General features: G+C 37.3%; 1 protein-coding gene across 1 annotated transcript in view; it reads left to right on the top strand.

Moving 5' to 3' along the window:
* KDM7A (lysine demethylase 7A) overlaps window positions 1–17,939 on the top strand; it is a 36,299-nt gene extending 18,360 nt beyond the window's left edge. The window contains exons 10-19 of the mRNA XM_015628448.2: window positions 1,701–1,790; window positions 2,636–2,845; window positions 3,425–3,549; window positions 4,035–4,192; window positions 7,369–7,466; window positions 9,765–9,913; window positions 10,051–10,259; window positions 10,584–10,669; window positions 11,765–12,041; window positions 12,645–17,939. Of these exons, the coding sequence (XP_015483934.2) occupies window positions 1,701–1,790; window positions 2,636–2,845; window positions 3,425–3,549; window positions 4,035–4,192; window positions 7,369–7,466; window positions 9,765–9,913; window positions 10,051–10,259; window positions 10,584–10,669; window positions 11,765–12,041; window positions 12,645–12,739 (1,497 nt within the window). The 3' untranslated portion in view covers window positions 12,740–17,939. The remainder of the gene's footprint in view (window positions 1–1,700; window positions 1,791–2,635; window positions 2,846–3,424; window positions 3,550–4,034; window positions 4,193–7,368; window positions 7,467–9,764; window positions 9,914–10,050; window positions 10,260–10,583; window positions 10,670–11,764; window positions 12,042–12,644) is intronic.
* The last annotated feature ends 8,986 nt before the right edge of the window (window positions 17,940–26,925 follow it).

The raw sequence follows: 26,925 nt of genomic DNA, 5'->3' as shown, positions 1-26,925 counted from the left end.
GAAGAAAAATCAATTGCACTTGCTGCATTCTGAACGCTTATTAATGAGACCTGTGGGTATTCCCAAACCACTGGATGAACAGACAGCCATTGTGAGGGAAGTGCAGAGCATCAGTGATTTAGCTACAGTGTTGTCTGCATCCCACCAGCTATCACGTTTCATACCTTGCATCCATTTTCTTCATTGCATTTCATTGCATACTTTTCTGGCTCCTGCTTCATCCTTGAGCCAGTCTTGCTTTGCAGCAGACCACGTGTGTGATAGGTTTGGAGTTGTAGGCAGGTGAGGGCAGGAGGAGCTTTGTACACTGCTGATGATCTGCTCATGCTGAGGATTTCAGACAGTTCCTGAAAAATGGCAAATACGTTCTTCTCAAATGAGAACCTCTCTCGTGAGCTTTCACGTTTGTGTCATGGAGTATGTCTTTTCAACATAGGTGAATTATCCTAGAGGATTGTTTTGTGCCATTTTCTAGAGAATTTCAAACTCATCTTCTTCCAAGAGAGGGAAGTAGGAGGGATTGAATGGTCCTAAAGTGACCAATGACTTGATGGAAAAAGTATTCAGTTTAGTGACAGGGCTGCTGTTTTCTCCAGGGTGAATGTGTAGAGGTATGATACATTCAAAGAATGAACAATGGGAAATAATAGCAGCTGATTTAATCTTCCCTGTGGAATTAGGGGCACTGAAATGAATAATCATATCATGATTATATATTGGTGTTGGGTTTTTTTGGGACGGGAAGAAAGCATTTGTTTTAATGACTGAGAGGAAGCCAGGTTCAATGAAATGCACGTAAAGTACTGAATTGCTTCTTGCAATCATTTTGTTGTGGAATCTCATTTTAGAAATGTGGGTAGCTGCAAGTGTTTGGGATGTTTTTCCATTGAAATAGTTGGTAAACAGGAATTCATGTCAGTCATCTAGCCTGTGTGTTAAATGATATTTTATCTGTTTAATTCTAACTAAAAGTGTTCTGAGGGACATTTAAACCACATATGAAATATTTTGCTGAATATAACTGTAGAGTATTTGGACTTCTATTGTGTGTGTGTGTGTGTATGAAATCTGTCTCTGATATGGTTTCAGAGGGTTAAAGGGAACATAAACTCTTACATCTTTCTACTTTTTTTATAAGGAATAGGGTTTTTTCCTGAGTTGGATTCTCCAACCTATTAGATTTTAAATAAGCTAAGAAGGTAATTTTTAAGAATTGGATGTCAGGAAGATGTCTAAAAAAATCTGCATCTTGGTTACTCATGATTATTCTTGATTTGCTCTTGAGATTGAATTTTTGTCAGGGTGAGATACCCTTTGTCTTAAGGTATTTTTAAAGTTACGACTCTAATGAATGTTGGAAATAATGCTGTATACTGACCGTGGTAAAGGGAAAGAAGGTGATTACTGCAGTGAGGGTAAAAAAAATTAGTGATCATCACTATGGCTTTGTGTCATCTCTTCTTTGGATTCTTGGAGACATTGAGGGATATGTGGTGACTACTGAAGCTTGGACTGGAAGCTACTGTGTGTGTATATCAGTCCTGGCAATTTATTGTCATTATTACAGAAATGAATCTGGGTTTTCTTTTACTTTTATTGTTTTCCCTTGTCGTTTTTTTTTAATTTCATATTATTTCTTCTTTTATCTGGGGGCAAAAAAATCCCAAACTAAGTATCTTTTCTTCCCCCTTTGCGTACAGCTTGTAACAGAACATGCCTTTGAAATTCCAGACAACATTAGGCCTGGGCATCTCATCAAAGAGCTTTCTAAAGTGATTCGTTCTGTAGAGGTAAGAACAGAGGCAACCCTAAGTAAGCCTTCAGAAAATAAAACTTTGAATCAGGGAACTCCATCATAGTTATGCTTCTGATTTACCATATTCACCTTTTAATTTATTTACCATAATAATAGAACATCAAGAGGAAAACTGTTTGGAATACTAAACTATGGGTATTTCAGATAAGGAAAATGGATAGTGAGTGCTTTATGTATTTTTTGTAAAAATTAAAACTAAATTTATTTTAGATTTTAATGGTGAAATTATTTGTAGGTTAGTATTTCTAAAATGTAGTTACTTATAACTACTTAAAATAATTATTGTTAATGTGTTTTTAAATACTTTAATTTGATAGTCTGTGCATATTCCATTCTCCTATCTACTTGCTAGTTTTGGTCCAGTTGTCATCATTTTGCTCACTCTTCTGTTTGTGGTTGTGTGTTATATAGTCAGTGGGGGGGAGGGTTTCTTTTTTTTTTTGCTTTCCCGTACCATTGTTTTATTCCTTTATTCTTCAGTGATTATTGGTTCTTGAAAAATTCTCACATCTCCATGTGAAAAGAATGGATCTGAGGGGATGTGATCTGTTGTGTACAATACATGTCTACCCTGTGCTACTTTCCTGAATAAAACTATGTGTTTTGGTGGCACTACTCTTGTGGAACAGCATAGAAGCCTTAAATGAGAAAGAGGTGCAGTAGAACTAAACTTAAATCCGAGTGAAACATGTAGTTATTCCTCTAAAACATCTAACAATTTTCCTTATAATTTACATTTAATTAGATGAATAAGAAGCAGCACTTGAATATGTGGATTTATTCCTCTGAGACTATTCTGAAAAGTGCTTTTAATTACAGGAGGAAAACAGCAAATTAGTTAAAACTCAGGGAATTCTTGGTGTGTCTCCAACTTCACGATCTTCACATGAAACAGCTTCCCCTCACCACCCCAGACGAAGGGTGAGGAAGCTGCGAGACCATGCTACCAAAACTCCTTCTAATCTGGACATCCTGGAACTCCACACTAGGGAGGTACTGAAAAGGCTTGAGATGTCACCATGGGAAGAGGCAAGTATCAACTTTGTGTAAGGAAAAACAAAACCAGAGCAGTTTCCTGATCTCTGTTGAAAAGAAAATGGTTTTAAGATGTGTAAGAATACCGACTAGAACTCTGTCATATGAGATATGGGTAGATGGTTTCAGAGTGTATGTCAAATGTAAATTGCTTTGAGCTAAGGAAGTTCTGCTTAAGTCAAGTTACTTTCCATTATTGATGTTTTGCTGCCCTTTAAATCAGTTCTGAGATACTAACATCAGGGAGCACATACCCAATCTAGCAGCTGCTGTAGCAGTTCCAAGCCCAGCTTCTGGCTTGCCTGAGTCTACTGATATTTCTCCAAAGGAATCATAAAAGGAGTATTATAGGAAAGTTGTATTTATTTCAGGTGCTTCAGGAGAGTATAGATGATTCAGGGAGAAGGCATAGTTGTGAGTTCTTTATGTCCAAACTTGTTTTGTCTGAGCTTTTTTCAGTTTGTTATGGAGGTGGTAACCATCCTAGTAGTGAATTTAATCTTTTATGGAGTGCAGAAAACCAATTAAGTTAATAGGAATAAATATTAAGTAAAATTGCTTTTACTTCTTTAGGATATCACAAACTCAAAACTGAATGGGAGGTTTAACAAGCCTTTTCAGCCCTCTTCTACAGTACCTGAGTGGAGAACAAAAGACAATGATCTTCGCCTTCTGCTGTCAAATGGAAGAATAATTAGGTATAAAGGATTGCTTGTGGATACTTTTTCCTGGTCATTATGGTCTGGAGTATGCTAATTGATAATATTTCTAGAGCTCTTAAGTTCTTAGCAGTAAGAGTCACATTAGGAATTCAGAAGGAATGTCTGTGTCTGCTGTCCCCTAGTGGAGCAGCAGTTAGGGAGTGAAGGGATTCTTTGCATGTTCCTTTGTTACAGCATTTCAATCCTTACTCGGTGGGGTCTGTACTGAAGGGAATGCTTCAAAGTAGAAAAACTTGTTTTGTATCCACCTTTGAGAGTTGTTCTCATTAAAAGTACTCTGGCGTTAAACTTTGTATCTTTTTGGAAATGACATTGAATAGGAAGTAAATTCGGAATGAAAAGATAAGCATAAGAGAATATTAGTGTTTTGCCTTGAGAGTGTGTTGTAACTAATGAAAGGAGAACAATTGCTTCAGGTTTTTAAGAATAAAAACTGACTTTTTTTTTTTTCTTATGAGAAGAGATGAGAGACGTCCATTTACAGATCGAAGTCTTTACACAGCAGACAGTGAAGATGAAGATGACAGGACAAGGTCGAGAAAGACAGCTGTTAAGGTAGAAGACCAGCCCTCAGGGTTTGAAGGAGAAGGGAATGCAGATGCCCAGAAGCCACTGAACAGTAAGATTTTCTCCAAGTCATATCAGTTGAACATTTTGATGGTCTCAGTGAGGGTGTAACTACCATTTGTAATATTTCAGTCAGAGTAACTTAAGTATAAAGAGGATAAAGAAATAAATCGGAGGAGTAGTATTAGAAGTTACACAAAACATTTCTTAAATATTATCTGTCTACTGAAGAAGCTAAGAGTACAAAGATGAAAAGTAAAACTCGCCTTTTTATGTTAGTGCTGTATTGAATGCTATGTACTGCATTTTTCACAGTGGAGATTTAATTGATGTTCTGGATGAGTATTTGTTATTCTAGATCTGCTTCATAATGTCAGAATTATGATATGATTTTGGTTTTAACACCAAAATATACCTCACTGTGAAAAGCTCATCCCATCAATTCACTGAAAGATGTAGCTAATTTTAAAAAACTACTGAAAGATGTAGCTAATTTTAGACTTGTCTTATATTTTACTTTTCCTGTTCATTTTGACAATTTCATAGTTGATCATACAGTTTTATATGCTTTACTAAGGAATTGCTTTTTTTCATACAAGTGATAAGACATAATTTCACATAAATAAAATCTTATGCTTTCAACCTTTGTAATCTGCAAGGTTAGGAAAGAATTTAGGTAACCTGTAAAACACTTTAACTCCACTTTCCAGTGCTTTAAACCACCCTTCACTAAGAGGTAATCTTTTTGGTCTTTTGGTAGCCTCAGGTCCTCCTGCCAAATATTCAGCAGTGATGATCACACAATGTATTAGTAAAGTATAAATATTGAATGCCTGTTGCCAATGCCTATTATATCTGTGTGCAGAGAGAATTAGTCCTTGACATAGCTGTTCAGCTCTCTGCTTAATTGTAAGTCACATCCTTTCACATAGAGCTTAAAAGGGCTCAGAAGGTGTGCACTAAGAAACTGAAGTCAGCACTTAGAAGATGGTAAGACTCCTCTGGAGACTTAGAGTTCCCTGAGTTTCCTGTACAGCAGTCCATAACATTTGACTCTGCTGTCAGCCTGAAAAAAATATTTAATTATTTTCATTAAGAAAGCAAGCTATAATCCCTGTTGACTGTGCTTCCAGGCGTCACAGAGGACAGTATTAAAAAGCCTGCACATGAAAGAAGTCTCTCTTGGGTATTCTTGAAACAGGGCAAGCAGTTTGTTGAGTGAAGGCTTACTGTAGTGGTTTTCCACTTCCAAAATTAAACTAAGTAAATCAAACTAAATTTTGCACTTGAATCAAAGATTAAATCATACAGGGAAATGGTAACTTTTCTTCAAAATTATTGCTCTTACTTGATTCAGAATGAATATGTCAGTGAATATACAAATGGTTAAATGTACTTAGAACTAAAAGTGAATGTTGAAATTGCTCTTCCAAAAATTGATCACTCAGTACTAGTGCTGATATTTTTAATTGAATATTGAGTGTCTTCAGACTTCCCTGTTACCTATGTCTGATTATTTTACCTTAACTGAGACTCTAGAGAGAGAGGGGAAAGACATTGTCTGCAAAGAATTCCAGAAGAGGAATTACCTGTTCCTGTAACAGCTGCCAATTTGCATTTTTCTTATTGGGATTGAGGCCAAGAGGAATGTCCACAGACAGATGCCTTTAAACAGATCAAGCTCTGTTGAGCTTTGTGTGCCAAGATCCGGTTTTAAATGGTGACCTAGTATTAGCAGAGGGACAAAGTTCAAGTGCTGTCCTTAATTGAGCAAGATAATTTGTGTGGATGAAGGTGGTTTGAGATTTTTCTTAATTCACAGTGTCTTAGACTGATCTCACAGATAATGACTACTCTCATTCACCCAATTTTGGGAATATTTCTCATTGTATTTGGAGGCATACAGAGACATATATTTTCTTGGAAAAGATAGTAGTCTAAAGGAAAATTCCTTTGTTCTCTAAAATGATGTTTTCTATATTGTTCATGCTGTTGCTTATCCTAGAATCTTAATTGCCTTTTTGAAATTAGCCAAAGGCATGAGTTATTGTCAGAAATCCCTTGGGTTGTGCTGAGCTGCAGTAATTAAAAGTATTAATTTTATTGTTATATGTTGAGCATTACTTTATATAGCTTCATTTCCTATGCAGTGGTGTTGGTCATGTAATGTGCTTGGATATTGCTCGTGGTTCTTTCTAATTCTATCTTAGGTTTAGTTAGTCTTCTCTAGCTTTTGGTCCCAGCTGTTCAATTTACTCACTTTCTGATGAGAAGTCTCTTTTAGCTTTCTTCTGCTGCTAAAAGTGATTATCACTATGCAGTGTTTAGAAATCAGTAGTATCCCTTGAAGTATATTTGTTACCTAATTGTGATCTTTGCCACAGTCCTCAATAGGAGCAAAGCTCAACTAGAATTGCAATGTATACATAGTTACAGGTACATCTTTTATTATTGCATAATTATAGTTAGAAAGAATTGTGTTCTTTTATATGGTTTCATATGCTGAAAACAAACCAACATTTCAATTTTACTTGCCTTCAATCTAGAGTTAATTTCTGATTTGTGTAACTTTGCTTTCAGCATTGTTTTGTATGAAACTATAAATACTTTAAAAATGATATTCCTTTCTTTAGACCCTATTTTCTTGAGACACGGTCATAATTATTTTACCCTATTTTGCTTTTCTCTGAAAAACTTGTGCTACTTGAACTGCACATTGTCATCTTTAATGAATTTGTACTTAATCAAGATTTTTGCCAGCAGCCTTGACACAGGTATCCATACTGCTCCCTGGCCTTGAGCCTTGGAATCCAAAGACTTAGAAATGTGTTGCCTGCTTGTCATTCTTTGGGACAAATGCAGTCTTTTAAGGGTACATGCTGGTGAGAACTGCTCTGACTCCATCCAGCCTGTACAAAAAAGCAGAAACTGCCCAAGGTTCTATTTCTGGAGTGGGTGCTCTGTGGGAAGGAAGAAACATAAACTTCTGCTGCACCTGACTTTTCTTCCTGTCTTCATCTGCTCAATTGCTTCAGGAGACTATTGGTCAGCAGTAGACAAGTCATTGTTGTCCTAAGCAAACTTGTGAACCAGACCATTGTGTGCATTTGCCTTTGTTTACAGACTGTTAAAACCAAAATGTGTTTCTTGGGTTTTGCTTCAAAAAATAATTACTAAATTTTAATATAGTAGATGTTGTGTCTTATATTTTAATTCTTCTCTCTGCAGTGTTCTTTGAAAGTGTGAAATCAGAACTCAGGAATGGATCCTCAGAGTACTCTGATATTTCTGATTCAGAAGAATCTGAGCCTGATTGCACTACACAGGTACCTCTAGAAAAAAGTCTCAGAAATTAATGAAGCAATTAAATATAATTTTGGTCATGTACATCAGATTTATCTGGTCAAAGTTTGTGTTAAAGCAGCATAACAAAGTATTTAATTCTTGTTCTTTAATTATTGTTGAGATTAATATCTCAAACAATATCCTGCTTCATTCTTCATTTATTCTAGTGTTGAGAAAAAAGATAAGATATGCTATCTTGCCAATTTTTATCTTCTTTGTCATTGAGGTGGGGTTGGCAGAGGATGAGCCCTGTTCTGGAATAAGCAAAGTCTGAGAAAAGTCAGATCCTAGTTGCTTTATTATTTCTTTGATAACAAGTCTAAATTTCATCATTTGAAGTACGTGTACCTACTACACAGTTTCATTTTAGAGCATGGTTAATAGGAAACAATCTTTCAGGTGTTCAGTTTTATAAACAGCCTGAAGGGGCTAAATCCTATTCAGGGATTTTAGACTATTGGAAATACATGGGAATCCTTTGTTTGAGGGTCTAGATTGTGGTCATTGCTTCAGAATTAATGAAGTATGAATGCATATATGTACATATGCATATATGTATAGATATTTACAAACATTTTTAATACAACTTTTAAAATTATGACGTGTATGTGTCTATAAATACTTCAGTTATTTTTTCATTTGCAAATCGGATTTGTCCTTAGTAATTAAAATTTTTATTAGTTAGTGGTAAGGTGAAGTGATTACTTCACATTTTTGTTTCATGCTTCTGGAAGGCTAATGCCTTGGTCTTTCTTTCAATTGTCAGTCTATTATATGATTTTACAAGAAGTCTTCAAATTCCTACTTTTCCACGCTGGTCAAGATTTGATTTTGATACTTGCTGTCTTTCATCATTACCTAATCTAGATGTTGGAGTAAGTGATAGGAACCTTCATGGTGTGGTATCTTCTGGTTTCCTAAACTGCATTGCCAGCAACTTTGGCTCAGAAGGTTTCCTTTTCTAAGGCACAGAATCAGTAGTTACTCAGAAGTGATGTATTTCATCTTTAGAGGAGAATACAGCCAGTTTTGTATGACTTTGTAAATGAGTGAATGTTTTATATTTATGTAATACTTACTCTCTTCTTTCCATATTCTCCTACTTTTTAATTTCTAATAGTAACTAATGGAGTAACTTTTCTGTATGTTGAAATTTGCCTTTTGTATACATATATGTAATAACATATCCAAAATTAATTCTCTCACTAGCTCCTGGAAATCCTTTAAATGATTTTTTATTGTACTGAAGAGGATCTTAACAAAATATACCTTTATTACTAACACTGAATCATAGTTATAATTTAATTGCCCATTTGTGTCACTTTCTAAGGGTCAAAGTTTAGGAAGCTGCTCATGTGAATGAAATTATTGTATAAATATATCTCTTAGTGATAAAATGCACTTCATTCCAGTTCTGGTTTTGATGATGGGGATAATACTGTGTCAGTCTTAAGGGATTATCACTCCTCCATGTCCTGATCTTCTGTTTTCAAAACCTCTGTTGACTGTCACATATATGCCTTATCTTGAAAAAAAAATTGTGATGTTCTCTGTACTTGTTGAAAATAGATTAGTCTGAATTACCAAGATGGAACATATGTACTGTAGCCCTTGCTTCCTGTAAAGGCATATTGAGTCACATATGGTTGCTCCACCTTTGAGAAACTCCTGCCCATACAAGCTGTAATCTCAGCAGGAGCTGAAAAGCCCTTTCATTCATGAAATGAGGCTGTGCCTCTGTAAGAGTGGCAACAGCTGTTGTGTCTCTGTTCTCGTTGTCTTCTGGATTTACCTGAGAGCATCTGTCATTCATCAGAGATGGTGCTGTTGAAAGTTTTATTTTGTGAGAGCAGGAACCAGAAGCAGTTTTCTGAGGCAGAATGTGTCCTATAATATATAATAGGCATCAATTCTGTCTGCTGCTTGGAACCATACTTCCGTGGTTTTTTTTCCGTATTTTGAATATTGAAGATAAGAATAATTCTCTCATTAAAGAGAAGGCAGGGATTTGTGTATGGTGTAATATGTGTGGTGCTTTGTGAAAAATGGATTTTGGAGATACTTTCTGTATGGTGGAACATGTACTTACCAGTATTACAAAATTTGAATGTATAGCATCTCAGATGCTATATTCAGATTAACTGCATTCTGGATACTGTAAATACAAAAAAAGTTGGACCTTGAAGCTTTTGAACTCTTCACTTAGCATAAATTAAGCATAAGAGTTTCCACTTAGGAGGTCTGCTGACCATTTTGCATACATTTTCCTCTTGTTTCAGCAAAAGGATTCCTCCACAGAGGAGTCAGAAAGCTCAGGTGATGAAGAAAAGCAGGAAGTAACATCAAATTTCAAAGAGGAATCTAAGGTCACAAGAGATCTTTGTCAAAATACCCAGAAGCCATCCAGAAATGAAACTCCCAGTAAAAAGTAAGTACATTGTGGGAATTTTTTGTAAACTGTTAGATCTTGTAGCATGTATTTATGGTTCTACTTTATAGCAATGTAAGTTCAGTTCTTCAAAGGGTTCTGTTTTGAGCTGCTTACTACTCTCTTGACTTTCCTAGGGAATGTCCTACCTCGACAAGTACAGAAGAAGAAGCTATTCAGGGCATGCTTTCTATGGCAGGATTGCACTATACTACATGTTTACCAGGTCATACTCAAAGCACAGACTGCACAAATAAAAGAACCTCTCTTCAGGAACACAGAAGCTACCCCAGGAGTCGGCATAAAGACAGACAGCCATCTCAGAGCCACAAAACCATAGAATGTGGTAAGTATATGAACTAAGGACACTGCTGCTCCCTGCATTTGGACACAGTGCTCAGAATAATCACTCAAAGTTACATTTTTAGATATGTAGCTATTAGATTAGTAGCTTTGAAATAAATCAGATGGACAATCAGGTGTATTCTGTGGTTTTGCTTTGTTGGTGGTTTTTTTTCTATAAAAGCTGAAAATGAGCAAACTTAGCTTGTCATCAGAATACCCCTTTTAAATATTTCCATCTTAAAGTTTTGTGACGTTCTTACAAGAATGGGAAACTTGTGGCGAGATTGAATGTATTAAAATTTGAGCTTGTTGAACTTCATTTTAGGTAGGTCTGTGAAGGAGGAGGAAGGAGACTTGGGAACTTCATCATGGACTAGACACCTGAATGAAGCTTCGAGGATTACCCCTCAGGTAAAGCAATGATTACAACATATTGAACACATTTTTATAGGAGAAGAGATCATGAAATTATAAGTACAGAAGGCATGGTGGACAGGTCTTTACACACTGTGTATCTGACAGATACTTCTGGTTCTGGTAACTGGGTTATTTTTGTCATGCATTTTTTCACTGTTATTTGACTCAGGTTTTTTCCTTTCAAATTATTTTCTCTCATAGTACCTAATACAAAGGTGTTCAGGGCAGTATCTTGAAAAATAAAAAATACTACATTAAAAATGTGTGAATTTATATTTATTCTAACTGGGAAAGCACTTTGTTGTTTATTCATTGTTATTCCCAGCCAGAACATCAGAACAAATGAACATGTTGATAGTATGTAAAGATGCTTGCTTAGGAAATTGGTACTGCTAAACTGATAGCTTTCAACAGCTGGCAAGTAGGAATATTTTTGTTTTCTGGTGTCCAGATGGAATCCAGCAAGAAATAAAGGGTTGTGTCTTATACTTTGAACTTTTCAAATATTTCTGAACTTGTCTGTATTAGAAGTATTAGAATAATTAATTAACTAGAACAACTGAAGTTGAAAAAAATTACAGTCATTAAATAGCACTGTTTTTAACTCCATGCTTCGTAGTGTTTGCTTTGTAAGAATATCTGACTATATGGAACCCCTTTACAATCTGTAATTCCCAATTTAGGATTTATTCTTTCATCAGCTGAATATTGAAAACAAATTACTGATTAAAGTAGTAAGTGATAGTGGTATGGCTTGTTATAGTGACTGGTTTAATCAAGAACAATTGCATTTGTTTTGGTCACTGCAAACTAAAAAGGAAAGGTGGAGGAGTTGAGTATGTTAGTATGTGTACTTAAACTGCAGCATTGCCCTTAGGTTTATATGGAAAAGCTTGCACAGTGACAGTGTTGTTTGTATGTTATCTTTAAGAGGTATCCTAAAAGAAACAATGGACTCATAAAATGGTCAGATACCGGTGGAACTGAAATATCTGTTTCAAAGACACAGTTGTATAATTGGAAAAACTGGAGTGAACCTGTAGCCAGAAGCTACTAACTTGTACATCTTTCTTCTCATTTCCATACTAGGATGCAAATAAGACTCAAAAATATATCAAGAAGGAGGGTTCATCAGAAGCCAGTCTTAAGGTTCAGGATAACAGAAGCATAGTCCACAGCAACAGCTTGAGTTTTCAGCATGGCAAATACACACGAGACTCCAGCCTGATGCAAGCAGAATGTCAGCTGAGTGATGGCAGCCTTAGCCCTGACAGGCCCTATGGTGAAACGTCCTTGTCTGTACCACTGCACCCAACAAAGAGGCCAGCATCAAATCCACCCCCTATCAGCAACCAGGCAACAAAAGGTAATGCTTATCTCCATCCCTTTGCCAAAGCGGGCCAGGGGAGGGAAGTAAAAGACTAAATGCAGAAACTGAGTGAAGGACAGGATTAGACCTTGAGGAAAAATACCAAGTGAGCATGCTGTGGTGGAAAGTCAAATTCTGGCACAGAATATGGGGAGGAATTAAGAGAGATCTAACTGACCTGGATCAGGTTTGCATGTTGAAATGAAGGTTTAGAAACTCTTAACACTTAAGAAATAGTCTGATGAGCATATTATGTAGGTTTTAGTTTCTGGCTTATATTCTATAATTTACTCAAGGGAATAACTTGAGTAAAATTCAGGAAGCTCAGTTTAAGTTCTCCCCTACTACACCCACTGCCCTTCATAGACTGGAAATATTTGTAAATAATATACTCATTTTATTTATGATAATTCTAGCCAGAGTTTAGAGAAAACAGTGTCTGGGGGTGTTTTTTTTTAAATAATTCTGATTCCCTATTTGTTTTTTAAACTGATTCTGGTGAAATCTTCTTCAGCTTGAAAGCTGGGTTTCACCATTGCTCTACAATGATTAAAATTAATTCTGAAATTCCTGACTGAAGTCCTTGCTTGGGTTTTTCAGGCAAACGTCCAAAGAAAGGAATGGCAACTGCTAAACAGCGCCTTGGGAAGATCCTGAAGCTGAACCGGAATGGCCATGCACGCTTCTTTGTTTAATGTAGCTGCTACTTCTACTACTGCTGTCTTTCCTACACAGACCAGTATTGAGGGCAACAGAGCCTGGAGCTGCTGTTAACTCCCTCTGCTTGAAGCAGACTTGCATGTACCATAGAAAACACTGCCTGATGAACAAAAGAAAGAAAGAAAAAGAGAAAAGAAAAAAAAAAAGAAAAAAGAAAAAAAAACAAAACACACAAAAAAACCCAACCCAATGCTGCATTTTCACTGTGCCACACCTGCTCAGCAATAACCATATGGGAACGGGGAAATCTTCAGAGAGACATGGACTGTGAGAAATAGTCTCTCATCAGGGCTTGATTATCATTTGTTGCTGGTAGTTTCTGACCTAAATTAATGAGGGGAAGATGATGAAGGTGGTTTATCAATAATTTATTTCTGATAGATTTTTCACAACTTTAAAATTCATTTAAGAAACTATTTATTTGGAAGACTTTTTCTGTGGGGGGGTTAATAATTTAGATTTAATAATGTGAAAGTTTTAAATTGTTTTGATAATGTGTGTTTGGTGCAGTGGAGAGCCACATTAATTGTGATTAGTCTGGACTCCTAAATTTGATATTCAGGTTATAGTCTTAAATAGGGATGAGATGCATTATTAATTATTTTTTAAATTAAGGCATAAGGAATCTTTTTATTTTTTCCTGCTTTTTGTAAGCTGTTGGCTGGGCTTCTGTTGACTTGCAAGTTGCTTATTCTCTGCCAGCTTGATTATTTTTTGACCTGTCCTTTTTAATATCAGATTTATTTATTTAATGGACTAGAAGAGACTCCTAAAGACAATAATTTTCTTATGTCAGTCCAGTAGCTAACTTGTTTTAAACTGCACCTCTTTCCTCCAAATCTGAGTACATATTTTCCTCCTGATGATCTGTCTGTGATGATTTTCTTCTATAAAAAGACTCCCCGAAACTGTATTTGTTGAAGTTATTTAAGAGTTGGTACAAAGGAGGAAGATTCAATATATCTTTTGGAGGAACGGGGACATCAGTTACGATAAATGTTTCTTCAGAACAGTTGCTCTCAAATAACTCATAAGATACTCATTGCAGTCATAAGATTTGGCATTTTACTTAATGTAGCATGGAAGAAGCATTAAAGTGTTGTTATTGTATGTTAAACACATTTTACTGAAGAGTCGTGAAAGCAGGAGAACGTGTTGCTTTCAAAGCTGGGCGAGACAGCAAATTAAAAGTCTTACTGGTCCATATATATATAAGCATTTAAGTAGCTTACTGGTATCAGAATGATTGTTTGTGTCAGGCTTCATACAGAGCTGATAGCAAATGCCAATTCTGAATTATTGTAAATAATTTTGATTTCAAATTTGTATTTTTCTGTAATATAAAATTAAATATTTAACTTTTGAGGGACGGGGATGAAGGCGGAAAGGGGAATACTTTTACTTGATTCTGGAAAAAGGGCATTTTGCAGGGTCCAGCCACATGTAAACATTAATATGCTAGTGACAACAATATTGTTGGTTGGTTGGGGTTTTTTTGGGTTTTTTTTTTTTTTGTAAGAGTAAAAATACCCCTGCATAGCTGTCTAAGACATCAAATTGATTTTAATTTTCCACACCAATTTTTCCTTCCTCCATATCCTATACTGGAATAATTTTCTCATGTAGTTTAGAAACAAAGTCAGTTTTATTTTCAGAATATTTGTGCAAAGTTATTTTTATTTAGGCTAGATTATGAATGCCTCTAGAAATTTGTGGAAATAGTTCTGATGTCAGGTGTCCTTTATTGCTGCAATGTCGGAACCAGTTACCATTGTTACCCTGTTTCTAAATGGAGAAACATCAAAATATAGTGCCACTGCAAAAACGTCAGGTAGCCTTCATAGCTTTACTTTATCTGGAGCTTGAAAATTATAGTTTAGGAGTGTTTTTTGCAGCCCTACTTTTACATTATGACGACTCGACTTGTTTTGTGACTTGTATGGGTGAATTTTTGAACTTTTTTTGTTTGTTGATTAATGTTTCACAAAACCAAGTTTTTAGTATTTTAAATTTTTTTTTTTAATTTAACACAAGTTATCAACCTTTAGAATGTTGGGAATGGAGGTAGTCAAGGATTTCTAAAAAGTAGAAGATAAGCTAAGAAGTATTCTACAGGTGCTGAAAATGACTATAAGAACTTGCTGTTCTCAGGTGCTATGTTTTCTAGATGGAAATAGTTAAAAGAGACTATTTTAACTATCTTCTACTATGTTCTCACCAAAGTAAGTCAAAAAAATAAACTATATTGTCAATATTAGTTAAAATTATATACCCATATAAATTTTCTCTTCATTTAAACTTGAGCAAATGGTTTAATGCCTGCCAGGCTGTGGAAACTGTTTTAGCTTTAGCATATTGAACCAGACTGTTTCCTTCCTGCTGGCTGTACAATTTCTAATGATAGAAAATTCCAGTTTAGGGCAGCAGTCAAGATTCAGAGCAGAATAAAGTATGAGTTCTCTCTCCTTAAAGAGAGATTTTTGTCTGAAGTAAAAGTATGCCAGAATAGAATCTGGAGTAAGGAATTTTAAAATACAGAGTATGCTTTCTTGTACATGTGATTGATTTATAGAAAGTCCCTTTTCTGACCATCCACGCTATTTATCTGTATCTTACTCTTGAAACATAGATATGGCTGGACCCATATATATTATTTCTTCTTGGTTTTATCCTTTCTTTTACTCTAATTTTCTACCTTTTTTTTTTTTCTAAGTGGCTCTCCACTGTCATGAATTTATGTAGTAGTCTCTTCACAGACTGTCAACAGGCAGAGGTTCATTCCCATTTTCTTCAAATATCCATGCTTCCAGCAGAAGTTAAATCTGATGTTCCAACTCAGAAATAAGTAACTCAAAATAAATTGCCATGTTGAGCAGTATTTAAAAAAAAATAGGAAAACAACAAAGGGGAAAAAATAAATCCCCTGGTAGCTCATGAAGAGGATGTGGTGACCTCACTTGTTTTGTGTACTTGTATGTAGAGATGTATTTATTGTGTTCTAGCTGAAATCACTTCTGCACCAATCTTTCTGTAGATGGACTGAACTTTGTGTTGTTGTAGTGGAGAGAAAAAGCCCAATTTTTTTCCTTGCTGTCTCACTTGGGGTGGAAGAGGGAGGGAGTAGGGGAACACTGGCTGGACAACAGCAAATTACGCCTGCTATGGTAACTTGTTTTCAAGGATAATCTTTTTTGAAAAGTCAGAGAACTCACATTTGGCATAAAACTCAATTTTTATTTTTTTTAATTTTGTTTTTCTAGGCAGAACAATAGGAAATTAAATATTGTAGGGTTTTCCCCACTCTCTTAAGTTCTCACATTCCTACAATGGCAAGAAAAAGAAACAAATATGAAAATGGAAAGACCACCTAGAAACTATATCAAAGACTCTTCCAGCAACTTTCCCTTTTCTTCTCCTACTGTACTTGCTAATAAACCCTGGCTACAGGGTAGCCTTTGTTGACCTCTGAGGTAGATTACCTATGCAACCTATAATACTCTACATGAATTAATTCTTAAAGAGAATTGTGGAAGGGTTAGATGTTGAGAGTTAAAATTGTTTTCTGATCACATGGGGGTTTTTGAGTATTTTTATTTTTTAGTTATTTTTGGTGGTTGAAGTGTTTGTGTTACCTTTGGTAGAGATGTAAGAGAGCACAGTGTCATGACCACATTTTAGATGCTTCAGCTTTCCCTGGGCTTTGCTCTAAGGCGTAAGCTACCTTCACTTACAAGACCATAAAGTTGCAAGTGTTGAAAATTTTTGCAGGATTTCAAAGCCAGAGCTGGTTAGAATCTCACCTACCCCCTTTTTGGTAGCTGTGGAGACTGAGCAGAGCTGGAACTAGAATGACCCCGTGACTCATGCCCTCTTTAGGCTCCACATGCCCACCTGTCCCTTCACACTCCCACCAGGACCCCCAAGCCTTTTGTTTTTCCAGAATGTCATTCACATAATACTTCCAGACCATTAAAAGCTGTTTGTAGTTGTGGGGCTGAGGGAGCCCAGCACTACTTTTTGACAGAAGAAATACAAATGGAACCAAGGGCCTTACTGTTTATCATTAAACAAGATGAAAAGCTGCAACATCCATTTTTCCAAAAAAGAAACCCAACAAAAAAAACACCCTGGTAACCCTCTTTGTGGGAGAGTATGAATGATAAGTCATGCAGTGGATGGGAAATGAAAGTAGCACTGATAAGGAGATGCATTCTTCATAGGCTGCATTTCTGTTTGGAAAAGAAAGGACTTTTTCTACTTTTAATATAAATTAAGCCATAAGAGTTTCATGCTGTGGGAAGGGAATGAAAGGGATCACTTTAAGAGATTATATTGATATGTATTGTCACTTCTGCTGGGAAATGTCTATTGCTGCCAATGCTTTGGTGAATCTTTTTTTTTTAAAAAAAAAACAAACATGGAATTTGAAAAAAAAAATGGGGCTAGTTCTTGGCTATATTTACTAGTTTTGTAGTAATGTTTTGCTGGCCCATTTGTCTTCCCCCCTTTTCTACTCTCATAGTCTAATTTCTATCTTTCCTTCTTAATGTTTCTGAAAATACTAGCTTGTTTGCTCAGTAGGGGTCGGTGTATGTGTGTCTTCCTTTTTACAGAAACGCACTACTGTGTTAAGTATTGGCTGGGAAATGGGATGCTGCAGCTTTAAGAGCATTTTTTCAATTCATAACAGTATTTCCCATCCTCTTTTGCCTGCAGGCAGGGAAAGTGTATGTACAGTATTTATTTTGTTTTGATTTTACTTTAAATTTGTAAGTTTCTATAAGTAGTTCACATTGACTATTCTAGGGGAGGACAAGTGGCTTTGTTTAAATTTGTATTTGATATTCATAGTTTCCACTTTCTGTACTTTAAAATACTGAAATTAAAAAATTGTATGCTTATGTTTTGATTTTAGCACTCGAAAGTGTTTAATTTCTTCAGTCTTCTGCTCATTTACTTCAGTGTAAATACAGTAAAATGTACAGAATATCATCAGGAGAGAAATGCTTTTCTAGGTCCAATCTCTGTACCCCTTGCTTGACACATTTTAAAGAAGAAATTTTGTGGAGAAATGTGAGGAAATATTCTCATACCATTTTTTTGGAACATTTTTTCAAAGTGCAAATTTCATTTCAATCCAAGTATATTATGTGGCAACTAAATGCATTTTGTGAAGTGTGTATTCTTTTTGAATCCTAATATAAAAAGAAGATGGAAGTGTTTGTGATTCATCGTATTATCAGATCTAGATCTGTAAGAAGGTTGTCAAATGGTATTTTTGTATTCTTGCTCTTGGCTTTTGTTCAGGTTTGTCTCACACTACTGATAGTGGACTCAACTCTTGATTTGTTGGTTGTTTTGGTTTTTTTTTTCTTTTTCCTTGAAGCATGTGCAGTTTCTGGAAGGGCTTTCTCTTTCACACTTACATATGCTTAGCCGTATTTGCTTTGGTCCTGGAGGACTTCCCTGCTGATTTTTCCCTCCAGACATCATCATCATCTGTTTTGCAGCTGCCTGTGCTCCCTGTTTTGACTCCTGTGGCAGTGCAGTGTTTGTGTGTGGGTGCTTTCCTAGGGGGTGATGCCAGCATTGCTGCCCCACCCTGCAGCTTGGTGTGAAGCCTTCTCCTCTGGCCCACTGGCCTGCTGCAGTGCTGGGTCGTTCATGGGAGCCCAAGAGAAATGAATGATGCACCAATGGCATTGGAAGAATCAGGTGGCAGAAGGGTTTGATATCAGCCTCCTGTTCAGATTTGCTTCTTAGCCCGGCTTCTAGTTTACAGAGAATTTATGGTTGACTATAATGACTTGAAGATCTGTTCATTGACTTAATTGTGCCAGGTGCTTTCCAGGAAAAGAACAAGAATGCTGACCTCATCAAATCATGTACTGCTTAATGGAACAGTTAAAAAACCCATAACAAACTGGGAAGTTTTGTGGCCTAAAGTACGATAGTACTGCAGATTTGGGGAGCAGAAACTTCTATGCTGTTTCAAAAACAAATTTCATTTGAGTGGAGGGAAAAATCATGAGTCAAGTACAGAGGTTGATGAAATATTTTTGCATCCAGATATCTGTTCCCGTTGTACTTTGACACACCTTTACATCTTTTCAATTAATGTGTTAAAACTGATTTTAAAATTTGTTAGCCTAAGATTTGCCAAAGATCTGAAAGAGCTGTTTGTCTGTCAGAGCAACTGCATATTTTGAAAGGGTCTTAATCACTGTGATTGAAGAGCAATGCTACAACCTATGCATTTCCATCAAACACTCATCTGGATTTGTCACACTCAGCTCACTGCACACAGTAATGTTTTGGTCTTAAAGTGATAGACTTAAGAGAGCTCCTCAGTGGGCCACAGGTACAAGTTTCATACCCATATAAAAACCTACACAAGCAACTTTACTCTTTGCCCTTTTGGGTTTTTGCCAGCTACACTTCAGAGATTTTTTTTTTCTCTCAGCTGTTTAGTGGATGACAGGATAATACACTGGAAAACTTGTGAAATATCTCAAGTGCTGCTTTAAATGCTACTGGATAGCCTTCAGCAGCTGGAGCCATATTTTCATTAAAAGTCAGTGTCTGGTCTGCTTTTCTGTTTGCAGAGAATGGAGATATACTTACCTGGATTATTCTTTCCTGAGGGACAGATGGATTTTAAAAATTTCAAGGCTACCAAATCCAGCAAAACAATTTAATTTCTAAAGTCAGGGAATGAACAAGGTACCCCTTTTGGTATCTGAAGACTAAAGTTACTGATTTTGGTTTTTAATCAACAGTATTCTGCTGTGTTTGAGGTAAAGTACCCACTTGTAAAGTGCCTACAGAGTGGCTTTTCATTTCTGTACATTTAGTGAAGTTCAGCTCTCTTCAGAGGGTTTGTCCTGACCTGCTTGAGTTGTGAAGCTTTTGTAGTGGTGGCTCATCAGTTAACATGTTCAACCAAACCTTTTCTAGTTTGTTTTGTTTAGGTGGAGCTTTGGATTGATGATGGAAACCTGACTAATAGCATGAATATGGTGAAGTCAATCATGCTGAGTGTTAGTTTCTGTAGAAACTTAGTTTTTTTCTTTGTATAGAAGTATTTGTCCTGGGAGCCCTTGAAATTACACTTCTAGTGCTGGTAAGTAATGTCAGCTGTCTCAAGCCAAAAGTTAATGAGGACTGAAACTGTAAAACCAGAATGTTATTGTTACTCCTTGTGATACAGCCAGGATTGTTAAACACCTTGGTTTCTACAATGGTAGTGACTGAAATTTTTACCTGCAGAAAAAACAGCTGGTGATAAAGACAGTGAATAAAATCTGTCATTGCCAGAGCTCGTAGTATTTCACCTAACAGCTGGCTAATAGCAGAGTTTTCTTTGTCTAGACTAAGGTCTGATTTCTTGAAAGCCAATTATATTCAGTCTTTAGAATAACTACTGCAAATTTTCAAAGAATTGTGTTTGGCTTTATAGATCTATTTATCTGTACTGCTTCTGCTGTATTTGCTTTGGTCTTGGAAAAAATACTCTACTTTGGAACATATAAGTCAACTAAAAAAAAAAACCAAAAACCAGTATACAAAGAGTCTGCTTGTTTGTGATGCTTTGCCCCAAAGTTTATCCCGTGTAAGAAATTTTTGCTGAAATGAGTTTGAGTAAAGTTCCCATCCATACTTGGAGACTGTGGTATCTGTCTGGAAGTATCATTTGCCCATGAATCATAACACTTGGTGGTAAGTCATAAAGTTGGCTTTTTGTTTTGGTTAAGCTAAAAGCCAACAAACTCTAGAAACTGCTACTCTGGTCTCCTCAAATAGAATGTGGGCTGTGGAAATTTTGGTTTAACGTGGCAACAGTTTCAGCTGAGTTTTAATTTGAACAAGATACTAAAGCTTGTGCTTCATTCTTAAGTTGATTTCTAGTTACAAAGGGTTTTTTAGCTTTTTACAAAAGGTCTTTGAATTGTTCTGTTACAGTTCTGGCCCAGTAAAAATTTTCCTGTGCTCAACCAGCCCTTGTAGAAAGGGTTTTAAGTTCCATCATGATATGGTTACTGAGCAGAGCTAGTCCCATGTGTTAAAGCATTGCACCTTTTGCAGGAGAGCATTCAAAGTGCATTTGCCACGCCAGCTATCCTCAAAGTAATGTCAAAACTGGTTGTTCAGATGAGGTTCCTCCTTGAAAGGAACCATTTTGCTTCCAAGTTTGTTCATATTCAGCCTAGGTCTGCTGGGAGTGGGGACAGGAAAAATCTGTGAGCTGTGCAGTGCACTACTGCAAATGGAGTTGATCGTATTGCAAAGACTGCTGGACAGCTGTGCCTGTCATTAAGCACCACAAGTGATGCTGTAGTCTTGGGAGGGAAACCAAGCATTAAATGGGACATGGCATCTGAAGGATGCCTTTTTCCCCAGGCTTTTGCAGCAGGTCAGAAAAGAGGAATTGGTGAGATTCTTTGGGAAAACTCAAAAACACTGTATAGCATAATACCACTTCTGGTGCTACAAGAAGTTGTTTTTAGACACTGTCTCTATTTATGCATTTTCTTCACTATTAAGAGGATTTCACTTTAAGAAGTTCAGTTTGTAGATAACATGAAAGATACTTTCTGTAACACATCCCAGTTCCCTTATGAATGAGGTTTGTACTGAAGTGTCTGGAGAGTGGGAATTCCTGTGTAGTGCTCGTGTTCTGATGTAAGACATTTCCTCCATGCAAACCTTATGTTCTCACAATACAAGGCCACTGCTGTGCCCTGATAGCTTATAGACTGTCTTCAGTAATGTTGCCACTAATTTTCTGTTGCCTCTAATCTCAAAGAATATTGAATGGTATGAAATGTCAGCTACCAAACTCCAGCAATATTAGCTACGATTAAAGGAATGTCTTCACTAATCCTTTTAAAAATTACACATTTCAGTAGACACCAAAATAGTGCTGTCAATACTTTTAAAATACTTAAATTCTTTTCCCTTTGGTTGGGACATTCAGACATTTCTGTATATTTTTTTCTGCACTGATGCAAACTCTCAGTATGTTTTACAGTTCATGGCTTGAAGAAAAAGCTGAGTTGCTAGTCTGTGCTGCACTGTTGTGGTTCACTGAGAAAGACTAAAAGATTGGGAATGACACAAAAAAAAAATCACTAATCTGTTAAACATTCTGTGGAGCCCATACCTCCAGTCATTAGCTGAAGCACTAGAGCACAGGTTGTGGTATAACTTGATATCTTAAAGATGTAATGTTGACTAATCAGATCAAAATGTACATAGTGGTGGAGAATAGAAAGGAAACCATATATATATATGAAATGAAGTAATTTTTTTATTAATTAGCTACAGGAATACTGGATTTTTCACTCTCACCTGCATGAAGGAGTTGAACTGAATAGTCTTAATACCTGGAAGATGAAGTTGATAGAAATCACTGCAAGTAACAGGGCCAAAATAGGATTGGTTTCTCACTAGAAGCACTGCTGTTTTGTTTTAGGGAAGAATCTGCTTAGATTTGCACACCTTGTCTGCCCTTTATTTCTAACCAGTTCATATACTTAACATGGATATCATAATTCCCATGAGACCAGTGTTAATGCCTCAGCTGATGTAGTGACATATCTTTAAAATATGTAGCTGTTCTTCTAAGGGTTGTCAGGTGATGCTGCAGTTTGCTCTTTTGGAGTCCTTGGTCAAGACTTAGGATGATTCAGAACTCCCAGTGCTCTTCTGGAAAAAAGAGATCTTGCTGGTCCTAGCCTGTTGTGGGAGGGAGGCAAGATGACCCTCTCTACTGCCTGGGAGTTGCTTTCTCCTATGCAGGAATTCTTTGAAGGGGAAGGCTTTGGATTGTGCTGCTGAATCTAAACTTTTGTTTTGCTAATGTGCTGAGGGGTTCAGGGATGTTCTGGTGAGGGAAGGGGTCAGAGGAATCACAGGTCAGCAGAGTATTCTGACCCTGCCAGCCCCTGTGGTGCAGAGCACGGAAAGGATGGGATCCTGAAAGACATCCTTGCCTTCCCCCTGTGTGTGGGGGCATAAGTGACAGCCAGACCCAGATCTGACCAGCCTCACCAGGGTGATCTCAGGGAACGGCTCCCATCCCCAGCCGCTGCCTCCTGGGGACTGCTGCCAGATGGGGAAGGGGTTTTGGAGTTCCTCCGGTGGCCTCCTCTTGTCCTCTGCATGGATGTCAGGTCTTCAGAAGTTAATAATAATAACAATAATGTGTGTGATAAACACAACAAAAAAATACCCTGGAATTATCCAAGCCGTACCTGGAGTGGTGTGAGCTTTCTTATAAATGCAACCCCTGAGGACAGCTTGGGTTTTGAGCGTTTTCAAGTGTTACTGAAGACTTACTTTTCCAAACGAGGTTTTCACTTAAGCTACTGGCATAATATGAAGTGAACCTCTCAGTTCTGCAATTTTGAAAAAGTTCTTTCTAAACTATTGTCATTTTGGTTTGTTTCATTCTTCATTTGTTACTTTGAAACTGAGTGGAATGTCGCTTTGTCCGATGTTCCAGTCACATAATAATGTAGCAGCTTTGCTTGGAAAGCCCTGGCAGTGGCACTGAATCATCAGCATTTCTGTCACTGCAGTAACAGGATGGAAGGAAGTAAAAGAGACACATTTTGCTTTTGTATAAAAACATCGAAACTAAGCATCTCTTGGAGACTTGTTTAAAAACTCTGGATCCTTCTCTGCTTGAATTTCTTTATCAGCCACCAAGACGGCTGGGCTCTAATGGATCCAGATTCTGGCTGGTTTTGCAAAGGATCTGAAATGGAGGATATTTACTGACTCAAAAATTTTTTTTTTTTCTTCTATTTAATTTCTCGTGTTTTGACTTTTATGCTGTTGCAACCAAGTTTTTACAAGTTAGAAATCAAAAATCTGATAAATCTTAAATGGATTATTTTTTTTCTTTTTTTTTTTAGTTTTCAGTTTTTGTAGCTGGGAGCTATAGAATCTCAATGAGCATTTTAGAGATCTATATTGATTTTTACTTCTTCACTTAATTTTTTTGACTATGTTTTGCTGTGTTTCTGCAGTGAAGTACTGAGTCATTTTCACTGCTGTGATTCCCATGTGTAAACTATGACATCTCTGGCCTTCCCTTCTACATTTTTCAAATTCTCCAAATCTTTGGGGATGTTTCTGAGTGCAACTCTTGCTACCTGATTTTCCTGTCTCCTCAAATGCTATTGATATTTTAAGGTACTATTTAATGACACAGTCTGAACCCAAAGTTTGGCATACCTGTGAAGAGCTAGTAAAACTCAAGAGCCCAAAGAACTTTCAATCAACACCATCAAATCATCAGCAATAACATCAATACCTGGGGAATTTAAAAAGTGTAACTGTAAAATTTAGAAAAAGATTTTTCTCTCTTCAAGGTGTTATGGCAAGGGACTTTTAGATCACTTTCAAACATAGAACCTGCGTAATTTTTATTTTGCAAGGTGTCTTAGAGGTATGCAGAAGAAAAGATGCATATTTGTGTCCATGTGTATGCAGTGCATTTTATCCATGTTTTTTCCACAATTAGGGATTGACTTCTGAGGTAAATACTGTCTCCACAGGGTCAGGCTGTACCCCTGATCCATGGTGTAATCTACTCCTCTTTCTCTCTCTGTGGCAGAACCTGAGCAAAATCTGGGTTTTGGAAATCCATCGTTTGCACCTCATATATGGAATAAGGGACAGTGTTCCTGTGGAAGCAGCGAAGGGAGGAAAAAAAGAAGGGATGCTGAAGATTGTGGGGGAAAATGAACCCTTTGATGTTACTTAGGTTAGCTGTTGAACAGTTCTGTGCCAAGTCATCAAAAGGATGTCCTGGACAAAACATTTCTAGAAGGAGCCTTTCCAGTGCAAGATGCAGGGTTTAATAGCTCTGCTGTGAGGCATCTTGGGTGTGTACAGAAAAGGGGCAGGATTAACAACAGTTTCTACTTGCACACCCTGGAGAAATTGCCTGGTGCCTCCTTCTGAAATTTCCCAGTAGATCAAGTTGGTTTCTGATGGCAAGGCTCTGAGCAAAGGCAGATGTGGTGCCAGGGTTATGTTTCTACTACCTGGCTGATGGATTGTGTATAGTAAATTAATACAAATTCATCTATACATGTATTCACATATTCATATATTTAAATATCTTTATAAAGAAATCAGAAGGTGTTCTGCAGTGCTCTAATATCATATTCTAATGGCCAACCAGAAAGGGAGTGGAGCCCATTGCAGTCTTTGCAAAAACTCTTACATTGTTTTCTTTCCTCCCCCCTGTTTCACTTGGGTGTTACTGCTTGTCCTTTGTGATGAATCCTTCCTGGGATGGCAGCTCTTGGATGCTGAATGCTTGTGCAGTGCTTAACATAGAGAATTAGGTAACACCTTGGGCCAGGATTAATTATAATTCAACTGTCTGTAATAATTTTACCCATGCTATTTGAGTAGAATAGAATTTCCCATTCTATCCATTCCATTCCAATCTCAGAAGATGGTAGGGATAAGTCCTTCCTTTCCCCCTCTTGCTCTCCTGCAGACTCAGCATGGAGAATGCTTCAACAGACATAAATATTTAGGAAGGTTGTATTTCCTTGGCTGTGGGTCATACAAGACTGGAAAGCACAGCAAATGAATTAATTCTCTGCTCAGAACAAAATCTGACACTTGTGATTTTTGTGAAAAGTCCCCCAAATATGAGGGGTAAGGATGTGTTCATGCCTTTTTGCCACATGTGCAAGCAGCGAGCAGTGATAAATCACTCCCAGCATATGTGGCTCATTTTACATTTCCGCTTTATGCGTTTCTTGAGCATAGAACAGAAGAAAAGTAGAAAGCTTTGTTTTCATTCGAAAGCTGTATTTTCTTCACACAGGGAAGTCAATCCCGAATTCCTGACCACCAGGAGGAGCTCGTGGCACAGCCTGCAGCGTTACCCCTGGCTCCGAGCCTGTCAGGATTTCTACAGAGGGAACTTCAGGTGCGAGCACTGCAGGGGCAGCCATCCCCTTGATGCTTTCAGTGCTTTGACGTAGGAATACACAAAATAAAACTACACCTGGAAAAGGTGAAACGAACCAAACACGAGGGCAGGTGGGACAATGTGCCATGGGCAGATGCTGGGAAGTAACAGAAAGTGATTATTCATCATACTGTGAATGGCTTCGTTTATACAGAGAATCCTGGCCACAAGCTTTACTTCCAAAAAGTCTTTTTCCCCTTGGTAAAAAAAAATCACACGAGGTGGCATAAAGACCAGCTGGCAGCCAGAAAAAGGGAGTGTTCCCATGGTACAATGCTTTTTAAAGTTTTAGTAAAGCTCTTTATAGGCGAGTCAGTAATGCCACTGTTCACTAATGTGAATGTTCCCAGTTATCCAGGGTAGGCAGAACAAATTTGTAAGTTAAAGCCCGGTAGTTTTTATTGTGGAAATGATGCTTGATTTCACAAAGCACAGAGCTTCACTTTGTGGCTGCTAATTTTCTTCTTTCGGTGACAAAGCAGGACAGAGCCACCAGCATTGAAATTGATGAAGAAATTATTTTAACAATTTTCTGCAAAACTGCAGGATGAATGAGGAGAACCTACTGTCAGTCACATCTGTTCTGCTCTCTGTCTCTTTTTGTACTTGTTTTAAAATCCAACACTGCCTCAGGACTAACCAGTTCCCTTTTCACTGAGGCAAGAGACTGATGTCTGTAACCCAGTGACAGTGGGTACCTTTCTTTTTGCTGAAAGAAATTAGTACTGAACAGAGTCTTTTTATCATAGCTGTGCTCTTATCAGACCATCTCCCTTTATATTGCTTCCTTCCCCAGCCATTGTGGAAACAGACATCCTGCCCAAGGCATCGAAATCCGCAATCTGCTGCTTCTGCTGTGGAGCCTCTGGATTTTTGCCAGCAGCCCCTTGAGGTGGTCCCAGATGTGATTGCTTTTTCTGTGCTGCCCTGGAAATATCCGGTAAAAACAAAGGACTGCACTCACCCCAGTTGCCGCCTCGGAGGCCAGCACTTCCTCTGCTCTCAGGGATGTACAGTGGGAGATGTTAGGCATGATGTAGCCCAGAGAGACCATGACTAAAATGGCAGGGTCACAGTCAAAGGGATATTCCTACAATAGAATAAAGCCAATCTTTTTATTGCGTCTCTCAGCTGGTCCTCAAGTTTACCTCCAGT

Source organism: Parus major, chromosome 1A (assembly GCF_001522545.3).
Source record: "Parus major isolate Abel chromosome 1A, Parus_major1.1, whole genome shotgun sequence".
Classification (NCBI taxonomy): domain Eukaryota; kingdom Metazoa; phylum Chordata; class Aves; order Passeriformes; family Paridae; genus Parus; species Parus major.
Note: the sequence above shows the minus strand (reverse complement) of the source record. Positions and strands in the feature narration are given on the sequence as shown.